Here is a 25,295-nt window from a genome sequence, read left to right on the forward strand (position 1 = left end):
TCAGTGGTTAAGGTAGATTACGAAAAGCGCTTCAACACCAGAGGCAATTTATTCATATTTTGCATCCCATGTGATGTTTAGCTTTGGCTATTAAAAAAAAGTGTGATCCTGGATTCGTTGTGTTTTGGGTTAAATGAAAAAGTACACTTGTTCTGTTTTATGCCTCAAACTAGCAACCGAAGCCACAATCTGAAAAATTACAGTTAAACAAAATTAACTATGGAAAATATTACTTTACATCCTAACTTCTTGGCTTCACTTTGGGGAGGAATATCTCCATTGAAATCATTACCAGTCTGCATATGGTCAGCACCTTTTTTTTTTTTTTAAGAAATAAAATAGCAACTGCAAGCTAGGACTTATTACGCAATGCAAATTCTAGGCTTCACTAAAGCCCTTTTGACCCTGGTCTAAAAACCTGTTAACATCTGGCGTTCAGTGCAATGTGAAAGTGTTTAATCAGCATTCACGCCCACGTTAAGAGACTCAAATGTCATGAGTGCTTATCAGATCTGGCTCTGATGAGCATTGATGGAAACACAACACAGGGGTGCATATGCAGACTTTCTCTGACAGTTCTGTACTCAAAGCTGCAAAACTTGACACATCTCTTTTTTTTTCAGAAACACGTTTACTGACAATGACTGACAGCAACAAATTGCTGACAAAAAGAGAACATTTAGCAGCACACTTCTGATATGTGGGGCTGATTAAATCTCTCGTGTTGACCAATGCAGTCTGCAGGAGATTGCCATCCTTCCATGTTGCTGTAGCTTACATGCTTGCACTATGGGAGGCAGTGGTAGTTTCTGGGCATAACTCATAGATTTCAGAGCTCTGATGGTAAGTAAGCATTTACTGGCAATGTGAAATGATTTGGGTCTAAATGGATGTAAATACTTTGCAAAGCAGGGGCGGTATGTAACACTTTTGGGTTTCTTCATATGTTTGCTGTCACGGTTATTTTAAGCAAAGAGTCAGATTGTAGAATTGCATAAACACAAACTGCTTTCCTCCTAAGGAATGTGGGGTGTTAATCCCACCTGTGGCACCTTCAGCCCTTTCATGTCCTCCTTTCACCTCATCTCCATCTCTTCTCCTTTCTCCTCTCCTCCTTATGACTTGTAAATTAGGAGCTCTCACAATCAGTAGATTTCAGGAGAACTCACTCTAATTTTAACTTGCAATCAGAGTAGAAAGTTTACGTAAAAAGAAAATGTGCATGTCCTCACTCTTTTGTGTGTTTGTGTGTGAGATAGAAGACCTCTGTTAAACTAACAGAGACCCAGGAGGTCTTTTGGCACTCTTTTGTGCCTCTTCTCTGTCTCCTGCAGGCATGCGAGCAAGGCCAGTGCAGAAAAAAAAGACACGATTTACTGTGACTTCAGAGCTGTTTGTGTGCACATGGGTAAAGCTACACTGAAGATAGCCCAGAGCAATGCATACACTTACAAAGACAGGAAGAAACTTAAATGCACATGGATTTGGTATGTAGAATGGCACCACAATGACACATTTTATGTCAAAGAAAGAAAAAAAATCTTCTTTTTTTGGGAAAACATGTAGTGGTAACGAAGTGGCTTTGTGTCTTCCGAAAGCTGCTTGTTTTGCACAAGGAGAAATTACTTGGTTGTTGAGCATCAACATGTCCGACAGCTGTGGGACAGATCTGCAGCTGTGTGTGTGTGTGTGTGTGTGTGTGTGTGTGTGTATCAGGGTCGTCCGTTGGCAGGAAGCAGTAGGCAGCGAGTGATGTGGTCAGACCCTCTGTCACCAGTGAGAGAGGGAGAGAAAAGTCCAGTGTCTCTCTGTCTTTCCGTCCTCTTCCTGTTGCTTGTTTTCTTTTACTGATCATCATTCTTCATTATAGAAAGAAAAAACTCACAAAGAGACGATGGCTCGTTGCTCTCCAAAGGCCAAAGCTGATGATTGTCAGAAGATGCCAATATGATGTAGGCAGTCTCTTTCTTTCAGCTTGACGCAGTTTTCCAACTGTGACAAATAACATCAATCTGAAGTTTTTCCACTGAGAAGTGTCTTCTGTGTTTGTTTCCAGATGACTGGTCTATGCTTCAGGGTAAAGGTAAGAGTCACAGGAGGGTGAGTTTTACAGATCAAGGAAGCAAAATTGGCCCTAAAGTCAATAACATTTTGAGAATACATTTTTCTTTAACTAACCCAAAAAAAACACCATAAACTGCAATGCTATTTTTATGAAAAATGACATGAAAAACCACAAATTTAGCTCTCAATATTAGTTTTCCTGTAAGAAATCAATGTGTCTCTTCATTTTTCAGGTGTGAGTTTTCTTGTAAATACCTTTCTTAGTATCTTTTTTTAACAGTTATGTAAGAATTTATTTAATCAAGCCTTCTTGACTTAGATTATTGTACATGGATTCTCTTGTAGGAAAAGAGCAAATGAAATATAAATTAACTCCATCAAGAAAACATTCAAATTTTTCTGAAGTGATTTATCTTCAAAATGAAAAAAAGACCAATGGAAAAAGAAGAGTGAGAGGTTAGTGGGGGAAATCATTTTGTAAATATGTGGAAATCAAAGAGAAAGAGGGTGGTAGGGGGAGGTGATGGAGGTGAGTGAGTAGGAGGTAAATTAAGGGAGTCGGGGGACAATTAGACGGGAATTTCCAGTGTTAGTAAGAGAGTGAGCTTTTGTCATAATAGAGTAAGTGAGAGCTTTGAGCTTTGTATGCGTACTACTGAACAGATTAGCGAGAAAAGAATGAAATAAGATGAAAAATAGAGGGATGAGAAAGAATAAAGCCCAACATAGACCTGACTGATGTGGCAGTTTTCTGTGACAGTCTCCTGTTTGGTCACTTTACATAAAAATTATGACAAAAATCCAACAAGATGAGAAGAAGAAACAACTTCCTTGGAAAGTTTTGATCATGACATAAATCTCAGTGAAGTGGCGTCACGTTTAAAACTGGTGCAGTACGAGGTTAAACACTTACAGTTCAACAAATTAAAAATACTGCAGTGAATAAGCATATCAAAAGGAACATCAGTGTGTATAAGCTGCAACAGAATCGCCTTTATAATGACAAATTCATTGGTGGGAGTACACATTCACATGGATGCGCTCATGTTCGCATGAATGAGAAGCTGGCTGGAGATAGACCGCTAACATGATCATAAAACTGCATTTATTCTTACTTCCTTAATTAACATTAAATAACTGGGATGACTAAAACTGAAAGCAAAGGAACACGTAGCTTTCTCTACAGCAAATGTGCTTTGTTTGTGATGTACTGAATCCAGCTAAGTAATGTTACATGGCAGCGATCTCATATACAAATATGGTCATTCTGCTTCGACATACATGATAATGTTAAATATTTTAGATGAAATACTGAGGATCAACTATATGATGTTTGCAACCTGAACGTGTGATAAATGATCGTATGAGTCACCGTAGCAGCATTGGCTTGGCCTGCAATCAACAGAATGCTTAATTATCAGCAACAATAGCACTCATTAGTGACTCTCAACTTGCAAAAACCACTGTAACACATTTTGAAATTTGGTAGAATATGACGTTAGATGACTACATGTACAAGACAAGAGTGACCATCTCAGAATCCAACTTCAGTCCACTGTAATTGTGGACTTCTGTCTCTCACTGGAAAGAATTTGTCAACGTTGACTGTGTTTTAATCCATTTATTATCAGAGTCTCCTTGTGACTATTTTTTTGCACGTTTTTCCATGTAGGCACTTGCACTTGCTGTAAAAGTTGGGATCATGATTTTCCCTGCATGTACAACCATTACTCCCTATCCTTTCTCAACTGCAAACACATGCATGTGCCTTTGCAGAGCAGCCAACTGCGACGCCTGTGGTTGACAAGACCTGTAATTGAAACACACCCGTCAAGGTGTGAAAATTTCTGCTGGCTGAAATGTAGCCTGCAGGAGATGGTGGTTTAGTTGTCCTGTCAGACCACTTAGACTACAAATTGTTTCAGTGCAATTATCATTTTATTTTCCAGTTTAAATAAAATGTTTTTGCCTAAAACAGCTTTAAGGTTCGTTGCACAAAAGAAATGTTTGTTAAACCCAATGAAATCATAGTTAATTTTAAAACATGCTGGATCAAACATTCAACCAAACTAGTTCCTCCAAGAAAGTTAGGGAAATAAATCAAATTGATGATGCTATTTTTTTCAAACTTGTAGTGAAAAAAATGTTAAGAGAGCTTAACATGAGAACTTTTTGTTTGGTTTCTTCTGCGTTCCACCCAGCATCAAGTTTGTAGTTGTGTGTGTAGCAGAGGGGACAGGACTTTGCAGTTAATAACCCTTGAAAAGGATATTGGAGACATTAGAGTGTTTGATTTAATGCAAGCCAGGATGTTTTTCTAACTTCACTCATGAAGTTTTTAAGGCCGGTCTTTAACTTTCAAGGGTTTGGTGAATTCTAACTGGGGTGTCAGCAAGTGACAATCAGAAAAAAGTGTTTCCATCACCCCTAATGTACAGCAGCTCTAAATTTTTAACGCAATACTTCAAATGCTTATCAGAATTGTATAGCTTGGTTTTTACTCACTACTGAAGCAAATCTGAAGTGGACTTTTGAAAATCTGCAAAAACAATGAGAATCAGAATAAGCTATGTTGCCTGTGGTTGTAGTTCAGCAGAAGAAGTAGTTGTCCTAACTAAAAACAAACCTTGTGGAGGGAAAAACAGCAACTGCACTGGACAGCCACAAGAGGAAACTAGATAAAATGGAGAGAGCTGTTACTCAGGAATTACGTTAATCTCAGGGAATATCTGGGATGTTATTCAATTTCTGGGATGACTCCTGTCAGTCACTTAAGTTCATTGTTAGCCAGATCAGACCAGAAACAACAGGTGAGCAGTATTGTATGATGTTACTTTTAAAAGTAACTAATTAGATTTCTGACATAAAAAAGTAATTAGGTATGTTACTACACTGCTCTCTGAGCAAAGTACCTTGTTCAAGTACTTTTTGTATCATCAAATATGAACTCACCCTTGCAGTTCCTTGCACACCTTGGTTGTATTATCAAGTACAATTGCTCTTGAATGTACTGGTTCTTCTTTATTACATAACCTATTCTACGGTGTACAATCTGAAGCTCTACAGGCTATGAAAGAAATGATACATATAGATTTAATTCAACCTTTGCGGCACTTCATTGCCGAGTCTTTTTCAAACAAACCTCAAATCAAGCTTGTTGAGCTCAATGCATATACCCAACAAGAGTTTATTAATATACTTACAGAAAAATGGCAACTTTATAGTTCTCATTCACCACATAACCAACAGCCTGTTCATTAGTTTTCCTTAGAGCAGCAGCTTTATCCAAGCTAAACGCGAGTTCTGGTTGTTGTGGAGAGGTAGCCTCACTGGTGTGGAGCCTCCAAATGCTTCTTGAAATCTGAAGTACAGTTGTTTTCTTCTGATAAACACTTACCCAGATAATGTGAGAAATTGCACAGCGTAAATGCTGTCCTCTCTGTTGTCCTGGTAGCTGAGTGAGCTGCATATGTGCAGGACTGACCGAGGAGCAGAAAAGACGTAAAACACTTCAGGGATTTACTTTTTTTTTTGGTCTCTTAGTGTTGTGGCAACAAAATGCACAGGCTGATATGGCAGAAACAAAGCTGTTTCTATCCCCTGATTTTTACTATTCCCAATAATTATTTGATTAATTTATTTTCTCTACCTTCTTCTTCCCAGTCACGGTCACCAGCTGGTATGGAGGCTATCCCAGTTGTGCCAGTACACTCTGGACAGGTCACCAGTTCATCAAAAATAAGACAAAACTCACATTTTCTAAATTTGAATCAAAATGGAAACATTTCTCATGGTGTAAACATGACAATTTTTAGCATTTTCTACAACAGTCTTGTGAGAAACTTTTGTTTCTCTTTTTCATCTGTTTTAATCACAATATTTGTTGTTGATTTAGTTGTTATTCTTTTTCTTTGTGTACAGTGTCTAACTGCTTTAATAGCGTGTGCATCCAGACGTCCACCAATCAAACGCACCATAATGTTCATTTAAAAAGAAAGAAAAGAAAAAGGAGAGGAGGGAGAAAAGGGAGAAAGAGAGGAGGTTATAAGAAAGCAGAGGAACGAGGCAGAGCATGTTATATGGAAGAGAAGGCAGAAACATTATAGACGAGAGATAGACAAACAAGAGAGTTAGACTCTACAAAAGTAAAAAGAGCAGCACAGTCCTGCCCCCTACAGGCACAGTGTGCGTGTGAGTAGGTGTGTGCATGTTGTTTGTGAGCGTGTGTTATCCTGTGGAAGAGAGGGACATCCTGTGACACTGACTCAATGCTTTCCTCCTAACATGCGTGCACTTACATGCACACACGCACACATGTGCATGTTGTTTTTGTTTACTTTTTGAAACTGTTAACAGACATTTCCACAGAGACACACAAACACTCTCACACACACACTCAGTGTGATCGTCACAGAGAAACATTTTTATTTTTGAACCGAATAAAAGTTGTTTTCAGTTTGTGTGTGTGTGTGAGAGGCAGCTTTGTGTGTGTGTGTGTGTGACTCTGTGTGACTGTGTAACTAATGGCCTCAGGTGAAAGCGCCTGCTGCTGCTTCTTGGCAAAGAAAAGTATGTGTGCGCGCGTGTGTGTGTGCGTGAGTAAGACGGGGGCGGGCCAAGGAGGAGGGTAAAGAAGTTGTGGGGTGTGGCTTAGAAGAAGAGAGAGAGACAAAGTAAGAGAGATGTTGATTTTGTCAGCATTCATTTGAAAACACGACTCCAAGTGGATCACTTCCACACTCCTGCGCTCACACACACTTCAGGGCTCACACACAAACAGTTACGCTCGTGTGGAGTATCAGCACTCGGAGCGAGAAGGACAGAGGGGGAGAACTGCACCTGTCCTCACACTCATACAGAGAGAGGATCTGACTGGTCGTCCCTATGTGTGGATGGGACCAAAGTCACACGGTAAGTACGAATCAGCTGTAAGCACCCTCTGACTTTTTATGTGTTCTAAGGGAGAAAAGAAACAACATCAGATTTAGCCTTAAACGGTTGTATAGTCGATCATTAGAAAATAAATTTTTTATTTAACTTTCTTTCTTTCGTACTTAAGAAACTGCACTAAATTTTATTACAGACAGAAACAGCAAATGAAAATGAAACTTAGACAATTGTGTGTCTGGAATCCAAATTTATGTACTTTTTAAAGACTTTTTTGAGACTGTCCCACTTTGACATGAGAAGATTTTTATTCAAACCCTGCTGCTGCTGTGGATCTTTGCACCATTTTGGGCTCAGCTTTGGGTATTTTCTATTGTAGATCTCTTCAGTTTGGGATCAGTTTGGATTCAAGACTTTTCATGCTAAATGTTTTCTCTTTTTTTAATGAGAACATTTGAACAAAAGTTGCTCTTGCAAAATAAACTGACATCACTGAAGTTTTGACTTCTCCATAGGGATATCACACTAACCCGGGAGTTCCTTTTACTGTTTTTTACTGATATGGGGAGCTTCATCTTAAAATGTTTAATTAGCCATAAATTTGACTTTCTGCATACTCAGCTTTTATGTTTTCAGTTGGTCTAAATACACGAGAAATTAATTGTTTCTTGGTTCTTGGTTTCACTATTAGTTTTCAATGTTGCAGCTGTTATGCAAAGATAAGTTTTGCTGAGAGCAGAAATATTGAGAAACATTTTCATATATGATCACTCTTTAACATGCTCGATTTAAATGGCAAATGGGGCAGAAACTGTTGTTGTTCAGGGTTGTTCTCTGTGAAAAAAGGTGCAGCTGCTGATTTCTTGCCTGAAATTTGATAGTTTTAGAAGTCAAATGATGATCCTTGTGGTTTTCACGGGATTTAAATGCAATTTTGACTATTTACTTTGTTCAATTTAACTGTTAGGTTCACGGTGTAGACTGTTTAACTTGGATAAACTTTTTAAAAAGTTGTAATAAGTTATGTTTCTTAAGAAGTTTGATTTATAAAAAGAATTACGTTGTTCCTGATTAAAGGCTATAATGAAGCTTTTGTTAGGCTTTGGAAGAGATTTTAATGTGGAAATGTAATTTGTGCATTTTTAAAATCACTTTTCATCAGTAACCAGAGTTAGAGTTTCTTCTTTCTCTGCGAGCTGCTTAGAAGAGAAAATCTTAGTTGTGATTGGAGTCAGTTGGATGTGAAATCATTTTCTTTCTTGTGGCTCCAGAAGAATTTGCAGAGTTGAGTGTGGTCACTGAAGATCTGCTGCTTTCCGTTTGTCTGCGTGGGACCAGCAGCATGTTTGTCCCTGTGTGGATATCTGCGTGTGTGTGTGTGTGTGTGTGGGATTGTCTTGGGTGGGATCACGTTTGAAGTTTTGTTTGCGCTGCCATGGCCCCCCAAATGGAAAGGTTTTGACGCTCCCTTCCTCATCACTCCCCCTGTTCATTACTAACACACACACGCAGGGAATTGGGATGATTTGCCGGTTCCGCTGCTTCCAATTTTAGCTTCATTCAGACACAGACAGCATTTCCTTCCTCTGTCTTCAACCCCAGGGAGCAACGGGGAGGAGGGGGATAAAGAGGGAGGAAACATGGGAAATATTATGTCCATATTGTCTGAGTACATTTGCCTTGTTTTTCAACAAATAATAGTTAAGTGCAATGTAAACAACAAACCGAAAGCACACAAAATCTTTGCATTGGGTAGAAAAAGAGGAGGAAATGCTAAGAGGAGGAGGAAGAAAAGTACCTGAAAATTCATGTTAGTAAGTTGTCTTATTTTTGAAACTCTTCATCAACAAAACTATTTTTTAAAAGTTAGCTTAGAAAAAAGTTACGTGTTGAAGTGCATTTTTGATTATTCTATAATGATTGATTTGCCGGAATTTGATTTTACTGGATACAAATGTTAAACTCATTATAATACCTGCTATTCTTCATATAATTAAGGGTTTACAGGAACATTTTATTCAAAGACTTAAGTTCTTCCCTCAATCAGTCTATCATTGTGTTTGATTACAGGTTCCTATCTCAGCTCATGTTATCTTACAGTTTCTGTACAAAAGAAAAGTTAAAATGAGAAATCAAACAGTTCAAATAAAGTCTAAACCTGGAAGTCACTTCAATGGTTGAAACAGATTAAAAGACAATCCAATTTTCTGGACTTTTACTGAAGTGATGAATGAATCGAGCCATAAATGAACGAATGAATGAATCCTCTAATTGTTTCCCAAATTGGTTAACAGTTAGTCTCAATAGTTGACAAGAAGTTTCCTGCCTTTTGCTTTGTGTGCATGTCCACACGCATTGTGTGTGTGTGTGTGTGTGTATGTGTGTGTGTGACAGTAGCATTAGTCAGACCCCCCCTCCTTTCTTAATGAGTCACCACACATAATAATCACAGATCTTCCTCTCTTCTACTTTGTCTTTATCCATCTCATCACAGCATTTTATCTAGTTTCGTCTAAATCTTTTTTATCCTCCTTTTATTTCTTATCTTTTTCCTCCCACACCATTTTCTTCCTTGTTCCGTTATCTCTTTTCCACCACTCGTCCCGTTTCTTTTTTTGTTTCTTGCTTTCTTTACCTTCTTCTTATCTTCTTTTCAGTAATTTTCTACTTGTGTCTGTCATGGTTCTTTGTTTCTTTTGCTTCCATTTTTTGCATTGCTTTTTTTCTTTCTCTTCCCTTTGACCTTTTTTCTTTGCTCTTCCCTTCCACACCTTTTTTTTTTCCTTCTGCCTCCTCTCTTTTTATTACATTTTTTCAACAGTGCTGTTGCCCTTTCTGAGTCTTCATTTATTTAAATATTTTGATAAAACTTCATAAATTGAAAGACCCTTCATCCTTCCCTTACCCAACTATGTTTCTCAACCAGGCGACCTCTCATAGCTCGGCCATGTTGACCAGTGAGGGGGCGCACACCATGGAGCAGGACGACACACATTACAAAGCCAAGATGGACTCCACAGCCACCAGCACAAGCTCAGATGGAGCCGAGACGATGACCGACACAGATGTAGATGTTGAGATGGAAGAGGCAGACATGACACATTGGACAGAACCAGAGTTCGAGGAGAAGTGCACATACATTGTCAAAGACACGCCGTGGGAGGCGGGGCCAGACAGTGATGCTGTGATGATGACGACAACCAGAGCAGAGGCATCGCTGCCCCGAAACTTAGCCTTCAAACACCTGGCCAGCAGCAAGGAGGTCAGACTCACAAACTCACAGACACACTGGCAGACAGGAAAACTTTCTCTCCAGTCACAATTTCTTACACACTTAAAAACAGAGAAAGCCATCTGTAGATGCACACACACACACACACACGCGCGAGAGTGAGTCAGATGTGGGTCATGTAATGAAGAGGGGGTCCTGTCTCGTAAAATTTCACATACATACACATACAAAGGAATGTACGTGCTTGTGGGTGTATGAAATGCCAGAGGCAGAATGCACACACAAACACAATTCCAAGGAAATTTCATCAGCTGCAATCCAACTGAAAACTAATTTATCATCCGAGAAAGGTTTGACAGTTTGTGCTGTGTGTCTTGTTCTATGCAACTCTGCTGTCTGACCTAAAAGTACCAAACCCAGCAGGCAGGGGGCACACTTTAGCACCTCAACAGACACAACACATTAAACAATTTAAGTCTACTTAGTTTTACATTGCTGACTGACAAAGTTACAGCAGTTCAATGTGAACTTATGATTCAGTCATGCATGATCAGAAAATGCGTGAAGCCTGTATTAAATTTTGTTCCTTTATTTTTCTTTTTTGATTAGACATAAAGCAATCTATTTTGTCTGATATGGATCCTGAAACTGGGGTTGGATAACAGCGTGATCAAAATGACACTTTGGGAATGTGATTGATAAAGTGAAAAACAGAAGGTGCTTAGCTTTTCACATCCAGTTTTGCAGTAAAGTCTACTCACAGCTTTGACTTTTATGCTGTTTAATTGACACTCACATATTTAAAGTCAAAAGCCTAATGCACGCAGTGTTTTTCCAGAGCATTTTGGACTGGAAAAAAAGAAGCATGACTGAAGGTCAGAAGGTTGAAACTTTGTCAATTTTGACACTGTGAATTTGTCAGTCAAACAGCGTGATCACATAGATTTTCTCATCAGAGGTTTGTCAATAGGAAACTGAAGTAGGAGGCAGAGGGACAAAGAAGGAGAAGAGTGTGTTCTGTTTGTGAGCTGATTTACTATCAGCTAATATTTATTGTGACCAGAAAAGGAAGAAGGGAGAAGCTGATCAAAGAAAACTAAATTTAAGTTCAAAGAAAGAAGGACAGCACTCCAAAAAGTCTGTTAATAAGTCAAAAAGCCTGCGCACACACATGCACACTAACATGGTGCGTGTGTGAAAAAGAGGAAAGGGGGATTTCCCATGTCACAAGGGAACAAGAGGGTTTGGGAAAGACTTCTGTTTGCGTGGGTTTAGCATGAATAAAAAGTGTGTTTCTCTTCAATCTATGGCTGGTGCCTAATGTCTAGTCGCCACATAATCCCTTGCTTTTTTCTTGTTCGTCTTCTTCTCCCTGTGTTCGTTGATTGAATCACATGAGAAAATTAAAAAAAGAAGAAGAACCTGAAGATTTTTTTTCTAAATGTTTCCCCTTGAAGCATCTGAAGTGGCAGTGGTTTTGTTTTGATGTGGCGACTAGCGAAGGTGTGAAGAGAGAAAGAAGTTTGATAGAGATTTAAGAGTTTGTCTTGAGCCAATTAAGTACACATAACACATAGCTCGAAATGAACTGAAGTGTGGAGCTCATTCATTAATCATCGTCTCAGTTGACAGCTGGTTGATAGTGTCTATATTTCAAATAAGATCTAATGAGACTTAATGATACATGTCGCTGATGGATGTGCACCACAGTTTAAAAAAAAACAAACATCATTCTCCTGAATATCAAGTCACTGTCTTGTACATTAATACCCTGTTTAGGCTGCAAAGTTTCTAACCTGACTGTGTGCGTATGTATTTGTGCAGGTGGTTGGTGTCTGCAGCAGGGAGTACATCCCCAAAGGAACTCGCTTCGGACCCCTGGTAGGGGAGATCTACACAGCCGACAGCGTCCCCAAAGACGCTAACCGGAAGTACTTCTGGAGGGTAAGTACACACACTCAAAACACACACAAAGACATGTACACTTCCTCAGAAGCCGGAGGGACCCCTTCCTGTGACGTCACACACGTTTAAAATCAGTCAGTGGAACAGGAAGTTGGGCTTGATGTTTTTCTGTCTGTGTGTGTGTGCGTGTACAAGGAAAGATGGGGATGTGATGTCATTTTCACGCAGATAAAATGTCACACTAAGGTTCCTGTAAGTCCGCACACACTTGCACACAGTTAGGTAGAACTCACTCCATCACTACCGGTAATTGACAGTGAGAGTACACACACTCACACACCACCTACCTGACCACTGCCTACAGCTTGTGTGTGTGTGTGTGTGTGTGTGTGTGTGTGTGTGTGTGTGTATATCTGTGTGCGTGGTGGGTTTGATTTGAGTAACCGCAGGCAGACACAAAAAATTATGAGTGTTCCATTCATGCTCATAGAGAGAGAGAGAAACTAGAGGCTTAGATAGACGAAGAATGAAAGATAGACTAAGTAAGAGGGGGAGGAGAGTTAGAAAATGACTTGGTCCTTCCTTTGCCTATAAATATAAAGGAAGATCTCCTCCTCCGTGTCAGGTTCTCTCGCTGTCTTTTTTTTTGTCTGGTTGAAGGAGATGAAGGCATACAGAGAGACATGGTAAGGACCGGAAAGATTGATGAATAATTAGATTAAAAGAAAGATATCTTGATGTTGGGCAATATGTAATCACTTAATGGTAGTTATATGGCTTTCTCTGACTTGATTAAGTTAGTTTCAGATTTTTTTTTGTTATTAATTCACTGTAGCCTATGAAACTTTACATTAGTAGCTAATGGTTCACCTTTGATTCCTCGTGTTTCCAGTTCTTCCTCATTAATTTACTTGTTCATTTGTAACATTTTTAGACATGTACTTAGTTAAATATGGTTTATTTATTCGATCAATTTTTTTATTTTTTATTTTTTTTGCTGATTAGTTAGTTAAAAAGTTTTCACAATGCTTTGACCTTTTAAGACCAAAGCATTTGCTTTGAACTGAAAGTAGTTTTCAGCAAAAAAAGATGTTCTCATATGGAACAGCTAAAGTAGTTAGATGGTTTCAAAAGAAAGAGAGCATGGAAATTTAGAGGTTTTTTCTTTGTCAATTTGTGATAAAAGTTTGATTCTTTGGTGATTTGTTCTAAAGAAATGGGTAAAAGAAGAACAAGGAGACACTATAAAATAGTTTGTCCATTTTTTTAAACATTCAAGCAAAATAACTCTCATTCTCTCATTCCAGATCTATGTGGATGAGGAGTTTCACCACTTTGTTGACGGCTTGGATGAGACGCGCTCTAACTGGATGCGATATGTGAACCCGGCCCACTCAGCATCGGAGCAGAACCTGGCGGCGTGTCAGAACGGCATGGAGATTTATTTCTACACTGTGAAACCCGTCCCTGCTGGTGCAGAGCTGCTCGTGTGGTACTGCCACGACTTCGCCCGACGCCTGCGATACCCACCGTCAGGAGAGCTGATGATGCAGAAACTTAGTAAGTTAATTTTCTCCTTTTTTTACTCCACCCATGAACAATAAAGCTTCTTTTTTTCTGCAGACATGCTGTCAGACAATAGACAAATAAAGTTTTACATCTGAAGTCAGGATGGTTTTATTAAAGCCCAAAGCAGTGGCCAGCTTACTTTAAAATGCAAGAAACCAATAGCAGTGTATGTATGTGTGTGTTTGTCTTTAGCGTGTCCTGTCGCCGCTCTTAAAGCCTAACAGTGTTTTTGAGTGTAACTATGTCTCCTTCCTCTCTCAGCGTTAGTCTGTTATTATCTCACACACACAAGAGTACAAGACCAACAACCTTTCATCTCTGTCAGTGCCATCGTTGTATTTTTGTGTGTGCGCCAGTGACAGTGTAATTACACACAGGGGGATATGGCCCCTAATGCCACAGTCTTACACACTTAAAGACCCGCTTTTAACATGAAAGCTCACACACACACAAACTTTGCTCAGCCTCAATAAAAGGAGCAGAGACAGAGTGCGTTTGCTTGACTCTGTGCTTCATTGACCTTTTTGTGACAAAGACAGCGAAAAGTTTCTCTGTACTTATGAAGAAATACATAACATACCCTATTCTTCTTTAAACTGATTTACTTTTTCTACACTTTTCTTCTTTTCAAACTGAAAGTGTTCTTCTCTTCGCACCTCATTTCAGCCCAAGAAAATTATATATGAAACATATTACACAAAAATTCAACTTGCATACATATTCATGACACAGCAGACTAACTGCACTGATCAAAGAGAGGCTGAGCTAAGAGGAAAACAAAGACTAGAGAGTGCAAGCTGAGTAAATTTCCAGGTGTGACTGCAGGCTAATAGCAGTGTTAAGGTGGCAGAGGAACCAGCACACCCAGCCAGAGTGACTCCATTACCCAGGGAAAAATGCGCATGACCTGGGGGACAGGCAGGAGGGATCCCCTCCCACCCTCCTAGATCCTTCTACTTGCCCTCCTCTCCCCCATCCCAACACATTGTGTTTATACAATTTACGTTGTCTTTGATTAGCTTTCTTGGTCATGTAAGCCTTACATGCTTTAACCAGCCAGTGACTTCTACCTACATTTTGGCTTTCAGCTTAAACTTCTTTTCTTTTTTTCTTTTTTTTTTTACGGTCTGATAAGCTTCCTAAAATGAGTACAACATCTGACTGTTGCTATGGCTCAATGGAGGTTAGTTAGCTCTAAAACAAAGTCAGAAAATAATGTCATTGGCTGAGTAAAACCAAGAAAAACCACAATCCTTGTGAGTAATTTACGTTGTACTGAAACTCAACTAAAAGGGCAAAAGGTAAAACGAGAGGAAGCTGCAGTGATGAATCCTATGCATTGCACTGAAGCCAACCATTTTATTGAAGTTGGTCGGTTAGTTTTTTTTAATATTTCAAGCTCAAATTTTGGGCCTGGCAATGAATGCTGTTTGATGTAGAATGGATCCATTTGGTTCATTATTCTTAGAAGTAGCAAAAGATGCAAAATGTCTCCTTGTTTTTGGAGACTTGCCAACCAACTACAGTGAAAATGTCTCCAATAGTCTGTGTGAGATTGGATGACAGGAGCTTTTGAGATATGACAATTTGGCCACTCCCAAAATAATTTGACCATCCAAATCTGCTTCATCTTTTTGATGAATGAGACTAATTTTCATTTGTTTGGTTTGAACAGCATTTCAGTGCCATAATGACTAGTAATTGTAGATATCACTCATTAGATTCTGACCAAACTTGTGAAAGAAAAGAAACACATTTCACTGTGTTCCAGTCTTAGACAATTACACTTGGTACCCGAAAGGGGGTGCAAGAGTCTCCAGTCCAAACCACATCCTGTGTTATATTCCTGAGGAGAGTGACAACTGTATCGGGTTTTTAATTCCATGGTTTCTGCCCTTTCCAGCACAGGCATTGTAAAACCAGACGTGTGTGTGTGAGCAAAATTACATCGCTTAGTGCTCCTCACTTTCTCCTCTCCCTTTTTCTCTCACTCTTTTTTGTTGCCGTCATTTAGCATTCTTCAAGTGTTAGCACTTGAGAGCACCTGTCATCCATTTGCGTGTGTGTGTGTTCAAAGACGCTCTAGTCTACCGACAAAACACTCTCTCTTCTTGCACACACACACATACACAGGAACACAGTCATAAGGGTGACATGCCAACACATTTACACCCCTCTTTTCATCTCAAGCACATGCAAGCTCACACATACTGTGCATATGTGTGGGAGTGTGTTAGTGTGGGGGTCAATCCGACTGATATATTTGCCACTTAAAGAGACCAGAAAGAAGTTGGAGTCAGAGAAGGCAGAGTTTGCTTACTTCCCCCTCAACTGACTACTTGAACTTCCTGGCAGAAGGGCCGTGTTGACAGATTGATATCTCCAATATGGCCGCCCTGTTTGTTTTCTGCAAGAGGGATGGAGGGAGGAGAAAGAGGAGGAGGAGGAAGACTAACTGATAACCTCAGTGTTTACACACTGCCGCTATACTACTGACGAAAGGGTCACTGGCTGTGTGAGTGAGGAGGTGAATTGGGGGAAGTGAAGCAAATTTCACCAGAGCTGGCACTAAGGATTAACTTTGACAACCTCCATCTCTCTCTCTCTCTCTCTCTCTCTCTCACACACACACACACATATGTGCACACACACACACTCCCCTCCAAGCGACCTCATGGTAAAGAGTTGCCTGGGCAGTAAATGAGCTTATGGATAAAAGACGGCTGTATTTTAAGGCCCGTCTGTGGCAATTTAATAGCCAAGATGTGCTGCTAACTGACATCCCAGGGCTTTTAGAATGTGTGTGAGTGAGTTCTCCCCTAATCCACTCTTTCATCATGGAGTAAAGACAGTAGGTGTGAGTGACTCTGGAGGAAGCTCTCTAATTTAACCTTCGACCTGGAAACAATAGCAAATGACCAGAAAAAACTTGCAAAGTAGGGGCCTGATCAGAGGTGTGTGCGAGATGTCCAAAAGTGGGAGTGTCAACAAATCAGACAGAAGCCTTTGTCTGCAGGCGCCTAAATGTGTGTACTTTGTCACATGGTGTGGGTGTGTTTGTGTGTATTTGTGGAGGGCAGGTGGAGGCCAAGCTTTTTCTGAGGATATCTTTAGCAGGAAACCCTCCATCAGCCCTGTCTGTCTGCCCCCATGCTGATTTTATCTTGATTTTATAGACACACACACACCACATATTCCACACACAATGCCCAAAGGCAGATGTCACGCCTCACTTCCTGTCTTTTACCCCTTCTCAGGTCCCTTGCCCTCGTTCGTCAATTCTGTCACCCTAATTGGCCCACTGAGTTACTTAAGGTGTTCCTTAACACTGAGACACCCAAACTCAAATAGCTTTTAAAAACATTACAGTATTTATTTTATTAGCACTTCTTTAAATGACAAGATTTCTGTCATTTCTATGGAAACCAGAGGCCCGTTTTATGAACTCCTGTTGACCTAATTTCTTTCTATGTGTCTTTTCAGAGCAGTCACTTTTGGAAGTTAAGCAGCAGCAGGTGAGCAGCGAGGAGCACTTTGTCGAAGCATCCAGCCCGTCTCCTGCCGCAGTGACCCCTACACAGCCCAAGAGGGAGCATAGTGTCCTCTCCATTCTGAGTGGCACCCACAGCACCTCAACCTCTTCATCAACCAAGAGGGAGCCCAGTCGGCCCCTCCCCACCCGCCCTCGCTGTGCTGACAGCCCAGAGCGCCTCCTGTACCCCCGTGCCCTCTACCCGGCTCTCAGGCCCCACCCTCACATCTCTGAAGACTTCCTCAGCCGCAAACATGGCCGGCTTGGTTATGCCTCCACTCATTCTCCTGGTAACCAGTCTTCAGCCACACCTAGTCCATCTGCAAGGAGCAGCCCAGACAGCAGCCCTCAGGGGAGCCCGTCTGGGCCAGCACCATCACCTGCTTCTTTCTACTCCCCTGGACTGGGTTCTTACCCTGGTTACTCCCCACCATCTGCCCCCCTCTCCTCACCCTTCTACCCTCAAGGGACCCCCTACTCACGTTACCTCCTACCCCATCACTATCCTCTGCCTGGCGGTGGCGTCCCGACTGTAGGAGGGATCTTCCCAAGAATGTATTCCCCATACAGCAGCCTTTTGCCCCTTCATGTTCCTCTCCTTCCTTCTGACACAGCAGGGAGGCGCTTCCTAATGCCAGAACATGTGCATCCCACCTCCATCTCAGCCCACAGAGACATCTTCCTCCCTGGGCCCACCAGTGCCTTCTCAGCTGCTACTTCTCTGAGAGACAAAGCAGGGCCTCACAACTCTTATCACGGGCACTCTAACCCACACGGGCCAGCTCATGCTCCCTCCAGCGGCTCCCCAACAGCAGGCACAGCACCTCCCAGTGAGCAGGTGCCCACTAAGCCTACCTCAGCCCTGCTGGGCAACACTAGCGAACATCGTTCCGATGAAGAGGCTATAAACTTGACCAAAGTCAAGCGTGGCACATGCTCAGCGGGCTACAAGGCTCTGCCTTATCCTCTGAAGAAGCAGAATGGCAAAATCAAATATGAGTGCAATGTGTGCAGTAAGACTTTCGGGCAGCTGTCAAACCTGAAGGTGAGACTTGAGACTTGTTATGTCTTTTTCTAACATCATGTCTGCTCATCTGATTTACATCCTTACAGTCATTTCTACCCTAAGAACTGCAGTATAATCAGTATGCAGCAGAATGGGTTTATGTCACTTAAAGGAGCAAGGAATGTCACCAGGATGTTCTCACATTAAAATGTTTATTATCTGAATAAATAAGTAATCCTCTCCTCTCTTGTCTTGTGTTGCTGACATTCAGGTTCATCTTCGTGTACACAGTGGAGAGAGGCCCTTCAAATGTCAAACCTGTAACAAAGGCTTCACTCAACTCGCTCATCTGCAAAAACACTACCTGGTCCACACTGGAGAGAAGCCACATGAATGCCAGGTGGGAAACAATTCTGAAGATGAGCTGAATATTAATGAAATGTGATAGAGAGCTTGTGGTTTTTTTGCAAGCTACTGATATAACTTATTTTATCTTTTCTCGTCTTCAGGTTTGTCACAAGCGCTTCAGCAGCACCAGCAACCTGAAAACTCACCTGCGTCTTCACTCCGGGGAGAAGCCCTACCACTGTAAACTCTGCCCCGCTAAGTTCACCCAGTTTGTCCACCTCAAGCTACACAAGCGCCTACACTCCCGTGAGCGACCACATAAATGCCCCCACTGTCATCGCCATTATATCCACCTGTGTAGCCTGCGTCTTCATATGAAGGGGTATTGCCTGGCAGCAAATTCCAGCTCTGGGAGTCCATCTGTTCCTAGCCAGGCAGCCTTGGAGGAGGTGCATCGTGCCAATGAGGAGATCGAGCGCTTTGACATCAGTGAGCATGCTGAGCGGCTCGAGCAGCTGCAAGGAGGGGTGGAGATGGACGCCATGTTAGAGAAGCAAGTCTTGGGGATGGTATGGAGGGAGACTGACCTTAATTCCCCCCATTTCCACCCCCACCACAAAAGTAGTGCCACTGAGCTTTTGTCTGCAGGTTATGGCCCGTATGAGTCCCAGAATGAGACGTCGGTCATCAAGATACGGCACAGTAGCCCCATCCCACCACTTCCTGCAAACATTACTGTCAAGCAGGAGTCAGATGATGATGCTTAAAATACCTTTCATGTACAAGAGACATAAATTTGAGCTTGCGTGGCGGACTTGTTGCCAGGAGCAACAGCTGTAAATAAATAATTATCCGTCTGGTTGTCATCAGGAGTGACATCATGACCACACCAGGTTTACAACCTATCAGGGACTCACGTACTCAGGGCTGTAAGACACTGTCCCATGACTACTTAGTGATTTCGGCATTTATTATTCGAAGACAATCATCTGACAAGGATTTACCTTTAATGTAGTTAATATAATTATGTTATCTGTATTGTATGATTTTGAATCTTTTCAAATGTCTTTGTTTTTTGATCAGTTAGTTATTGTATAATCTAATTTATTATGCTTTTTATTTTTTGTCTGCAAAAGCAATAAGTGGAAGGGATGGATACACTGATAGGGTGAAAACAATTGTAAAAACAAAGCATTTTTTTTCTGTTGATGTTAACTTGTTTTTCTCTGTGGCCATTTCTCTGTAGATAGTCACTCTTTCTATGCCCACATTTGTCCTGTGATTTCTGACAAACAGAAGCACAGATGTCCACTCTTCAGGGTTTTACTTATTTAAATACTCAAACCAAAGTATCAGGTTGAAAAAAAAAAAGCCAAAGTATGGCACAAACATTTGTTCATTTAGAAAGAAGAGCTTTGTTCAGCCCTCCTTGATATCTTCCCTAAAGCGTGTCTGTGTCCTTTTTTGATGCCTCTTTAATTTAAATTAAACAAAAAAGGGCTTTTTTTTGTATATTTTTCACAACGGTTACCTCAGTGTGGATGTGATATGAGTGTGTGTGTGTTTGAAGGGACAGCTGAAGATGGGAGTTTTATATTTATTTGAATTTTTCGCTACTTGAAGAAGGCAAAACCAAACAAAACTGGAGAGCAACTCTTCACGGGGTCCGAAGGAGCGGCAGTCCGCTCTACATGTAGCACATAATGGACTCTGGAGGCTGGTTAGCCCCCCACCCACCTACCCTCTTCTTTTGTTTCTATTCTATTTTTTCACAACAGGGTTGTGAATATATTTGGAGGATTCACACTAGATGCTAGAAACCAAAGTTCAGTTGGATTTTTTTTCAAATGCATGTCAAAAGATTTAAAAGGGAAAAATTGAAACAAGGAAAGAAGGACTTGAGAAATCCAAACGGGGAGATTTTGTGTACATGATGAAGTGTTCGCTCTTTAGCTGGGGTCTCCTGTTTTGTATATTTAAAATTTTCATCTTGTTGTTATTTTTTTTTCTATATTTTTGTTAAGAAACAATGGCCCCTTTTTCAACTTAACCTGTCCCCTGCCTTGTTAAGAACACCCAAGCACCTCGGCCTTTCTTTATGCACTGGCCCCTTCCTTTTATTTGATGTCTTCAGTGCCGATGCTTGTTCCATTCACACTGTGCACAATATATAAGAAACTGGTCAAACTTGCATTAAGACCCAACTTAATGTTATTACAACATGTCTGATATTCTGTAGCAGTTGTACATCATCAACCTGAACTCTGACGGTCTAACTCTCTCCTGTGTTTCATTACATATTAATGCATCTCTTTCTGTGGTCAGAGTTTTAACTCCAGAAGAGAATTCCCAAAAGAACTGTCTCTGTTTACATTCTGGTTTACATAGTTATTTATGTGCAAAATGTCGAAAAGTGTAAATTATGATATAAATGTTGACTGCTCTAATCTGAACCCTGTGGCTCTCTGTGTTGTTCTTTTTGAGTGTCTCTCACTATATCAGATATCTTTAACAATGAAAATTAAACTATCCACACACCTTCATATGACTATACCATCATATCAACATGTTTTAGGCTACAGTTTAGTGATTATTAGAGTCCATATATTCCACTGACATTTTAAGCTTCCTTTTTATTTCTTATTAAAAGGATTTGATTTTTTTGTCTTTTGAAGTATGGTTATATCAAGTACTTATGAGGAGTTTGTGGAGGCATCAGACCGCAGTCAGAGCACTCTCTGCTTGGAAAATCAGAAGAATTCTGAATATATTTAAATATATATATTTCTAAAGAAAGAGAGAGAGAGAGCGTTTGCTGAAGCTTCTATTAAATTTCTGGTTGTTTTGGAAGGCATAATCACTGTTAGCTTTGCTTTCCTGTCAGAATTCCTCTCTGCTGACTATTGCAGGTAAGACACTAAGTGCTTATTAGTGCTTCATTCAGCTAAGCTATGCAAAAACTATAAGCTATGTTAAATACAGTGACATGTGTTGGCTAGATGTATAGATTGACTCCACAAGCTTTTTTTTAATGCATGTGATTTGATAATCAGTTAGTGGAATTGTTGGTGTAAATGTAGATGTAATTGGTGGGATAGCCCATACTCTGGCAGTAGAGTCTATGTAAGTTTTTGTTTTTAAATACAATAACTATAAATAACCTGAATGTAAATATATGACGTCCGTGTGGAGACCGTGTGAAATAAGATCTTTAAAGTGGGTACAAGAGTTTGCCTCCCTCCCCCACTGATCACGTTAAGTTTACATTATTGCTCGGTTGCCAAGAAAGCTCATCTTATCATGAATGCAGCACTTGAATGCATGTAAAACATTTAAACCAAATCTGTTTGGTTACAGTACTGTTAAAGTTCTTATAGCAAATATTACAATGTAATATTCCTCCACTATACTGTCACTTTTTTTCTGGGCGCACAGACAAGGACACTCAACACACTAGCCTGCATTTAAGACCTAATTTGTCTTGATGACATGTTTTACACGGTTGATACAATTGTCAAGATCTGCCTGTTTTTGAGGAGACAGGCAATACTGAGGCAATAACCACTTTTTCATGTTAGAACAAGTGACACACAGTGGATGTATTGGTAGCTAGCTTCCACACCTGCGTCCATCACCTGAATCTGGACCAAAATCCATCACTGGTGTCTGATCTTAGTGTACAACAGCATGACGAGAAATGCTTTGGAGAAATTAATGATGACTTGGTATGAAATCAAATCATATCAGAACAGTGACACTTTCAGATGTCCATTTTAAATTATGCGCATAATAGTAGTCTGCAAAACTGTAAAGTGGTGTAGAAATAGAGTGGAGCATTTATGATACGACAGAAAGGCTCTTGACCACGTTTCTTTAATTATTCTCAGCTTCAACCTGAGAAGTGGCTGAATCATTCAGATTAACTAAAACCACCTGTGTACGTCCAGAGTATTGCTTTAATCCCAGGCTAAATTAGGTTTGGATGAAGCCTATCAAATGAGAGAATGCATAATCATATTTGAACACAGCTCTAAATTAGAAAATAAAACTAATTTAAGGGGAAAGTAAGTGCTTTCAATAAAATAATGTTTTTTTTTACTATCAATGCATCAGCTCATATTCTAGCTTTTATCTCTGAGCCTGCAGCAAACCGGTCTCATTGTGGAAAGTCATGAATCTTTATGTCTGTTTCCGTGCAATACCAAGCTTTAAGACTGGCGCAGGAAATGGGAACACAGCTCCCGTGGCCCTATGGGCTGCAGAAACGGTGGTCTGTCTTTTATCTAACAGTGCAGGAGACAGGCAGACAACGTGACTCATTTTAGAGCTTCAACCCTACGGTCTTAGTCAAATGTGGACATTCAGTTGTAACAGCAAGGGAAACAGTCATCCAGTAACAAACTTCAAGTCCTCAATTCAGTCGTTAACATTATTAAAGTGTCTGAAAAATAAGTCTGAAGGGTTGAAAGAAAACATTATGTGGTAAGTACTGATGAAAAAGTTTAAAAATAAGAAAACACCAAACTAACTACACTGTCTGTGGAAAAGTTAAACTACAATTAATTGTATTTATGTTTTTAAAAATCTGAAGTATAATTTACCAGACTAAAGTACCAAAAAGAAAGAATTACTTTATGTATGTACGCAACACAGATATGGCACCTGAAAATGAATCTCAAAAAAGAAAACCAGCACAGTGTTGACTATTGGTCTTTTCCCTCTTTGTTGGAAGCTTTTTAGGTGATTATAATCTACTGAAGTGCAAAAATACACCTCAGGATATGTGTAGAACTTTGCTTCTACCATCTTCTCCGGGCCAAAGTTAATATAAAATGAACTGAGGCAAAGTGGAAAACTGTCCTGTTGTCAGAAAAATTGGATATCATGGACACCACATCCTTTAGATGTCAGAGGAAAGGGAGGATCTTGCTTCTAATCAGTGTTCAGATCAGAAGCCTACATCTCTGATGGTATGGGGGTGCATTAGTTAGTGCTTATAGAATTAGTAGTTTTCACATAGAAAGGTACCGTCATGCTGAAAGATATCCTCCCATCCAGATGAGATCTTCTTCAGGGAAGGCCTTGCATATCTCAATAAGAAAATGCGAAACTGTTCATTGCATCTACTACAACAACATGGCGCTGTAGTAGACAGAGTCCAGACCTGCAGTCCAGACTCTTCATTAACCAAAACATTTGGTGCATCATGAAATACAAGAGATGACAAAGAAGACCCAGGACTGCTCAGCTGTTAGAATCCCATATCAGACATGAATGGGACAACATTCCACTCCCAAAGGTCCAGCGACTGGCCTCCTAGTTCTCAGATGTTTCCAGACTGCTGTTAAAAGAAGAGAGGATGCTACACTGTGGAAAACATGGCCCTGTCCCAAGTTTTTGAGACATATTGCTGCCTTTAAATTAGCTAATATTCTTCACCAAATAGTAAAATGTCTTACTTTTGACATTTGAAATGTTTTTTGTGATCATTTGTGAGTAAAATAAGTTTTACACAAATTTTACACAGCATATAATATACAGAGTATATAAATACAATAGACTGAAGTCTTTTAGAATTATGCATACACACATTCTGAAATGGACCTGGTATTACTTGTTACATTTATTATACTGATACACAATTATATTCCAGTCAGAAAGGCAGCTTTCATGTGACAGTTTGCTTCTTTCTAATTCAACAGATTTCCTTTTAAACTAATCTGAACAGCTGTGCAGCCTGACATTTGACAGAAAAGACATGATAAAACAAATTCCGCCTTCTTGTTATGAATGATCCCACATAGAGTAAAAAGTCTCTGTTTGAGAAAGCAGTATCAATCCATTACCTCATCATCCAAGTAAAAACTCTCGGTGCGCCCCCACCCTTTGACTCAGCATCTTTCACTTTTGCGCACTTGCGTCGCTCTTTCCTGTTTGTTCGATCTTATTATTACTATCAGGGAAACTTCTCAAATCACCCGTTGACAGAGCGAGTTCCACTATGTCAGCATCATGGTGTTGGGGTTTCACAGCAGTTTTCTGACCGGGGGTGAACATCACCCACCACCTCTGGAGGAGGGGGGATATCCCACGGGCCGAGACACATGTACCGAAACAAAAGGCTTGTCTTCCACTTGCTACAGTTGAGGTGAGGTTTGTTTATCTGCTATCCAATTTCCCCGATAGGTTTGATAAAGTTTCAAATACCATCTCATCTTGCACAGCCCTCCATTTCACACAAACAGCTTTGTTCCAAAGTAAGATACTCACAGTTTAGAAGAAAAAGGACGCCCACGATTTAAAGCTAAAGAGCTTTTGAGTACTTCAAGTCTAAAGGAGAATGCCGTTGACTTTTAGAGCTAATACCCTGCTAATCTAGTCACTCAATTATTATGCAGTAGTTGACCACGACTGTATTGACAGAAAACGCTGGCCAACACGAAAATGTTTCTACAATACATTGTTACTTTTTTTAGCTTAACATGTGAAAGCTGTATTACTGAACATTTCCTCAGGAGCTATAAAAAACTCTTTGGGTCTTTGTTGTGAAATGTAAGCAGAAGTCTGATTATTTATAATTTCCTGAAGCTAAAATTCAATTTGCCCAACAATGTTCGTTGCCCAGCACATGTCGTGCACAGGTGGGAAGGGAGGTGTAAATGAGTAGGAGATTAATTTAAAGTAAACAGTGTCAAGGGACTCGGCATTTTGAAAATCTGTGGTGTTCACTGAACAAAGAAAATGTTAACGTC

At 40.3% G+C, this 25,295-nt stretch overlaps 1 protein-coding gene across 1 annotated transcript; it reads left to right on the top strand.

The window, feature by feature from the left end:
* Positions 1-6,898: 6,898 nt before the first annotated feature.
* On the top strand, positions 6,899-20,860 carry prdm1a (PR domain containing 1a, with ZNF domain). Its single transcript, XM_072393721.1, has 7 exons — positions 6,899-6,975; positions 9,878-10,213; positions 12,008-12,127; positions 13,396-13,648; positions 17,141-18,234; positions 18,467-18,595; positions 18,705-20,860. Exons 1-7 carry the CDS (start codon positions 6,949-6,951, stop codon positions 19,308-19,310), a joined length of 2,565 nt encoding a protein of 854 aa, XP_072249822.1. The 5' UTR covers positions 6,899-6,948; the 3' UTR covers positions 19,311-20,860.
* The last annotated feature ends 4,435 nt before the right edge of the window (positions 20,861-25,295 follow it).

Source organism: Leuresthes tenuis, unplaced genomic scaffold (assembly GCF_036924035.1).
Source record: "Leuresthes tenuis unplaced genomic scaffold, fLeuTen1.0.hap1 SCAF_10, whole genome shotgun sequence".
Classification (NCBI taxonomy): domain Eukaryota; kingdom Metazoa; phylum Chordata; class Actinopteri; order Atheriniformes; family Atherinopsidae; genus Leuresthes; species Leuresthes tenuis.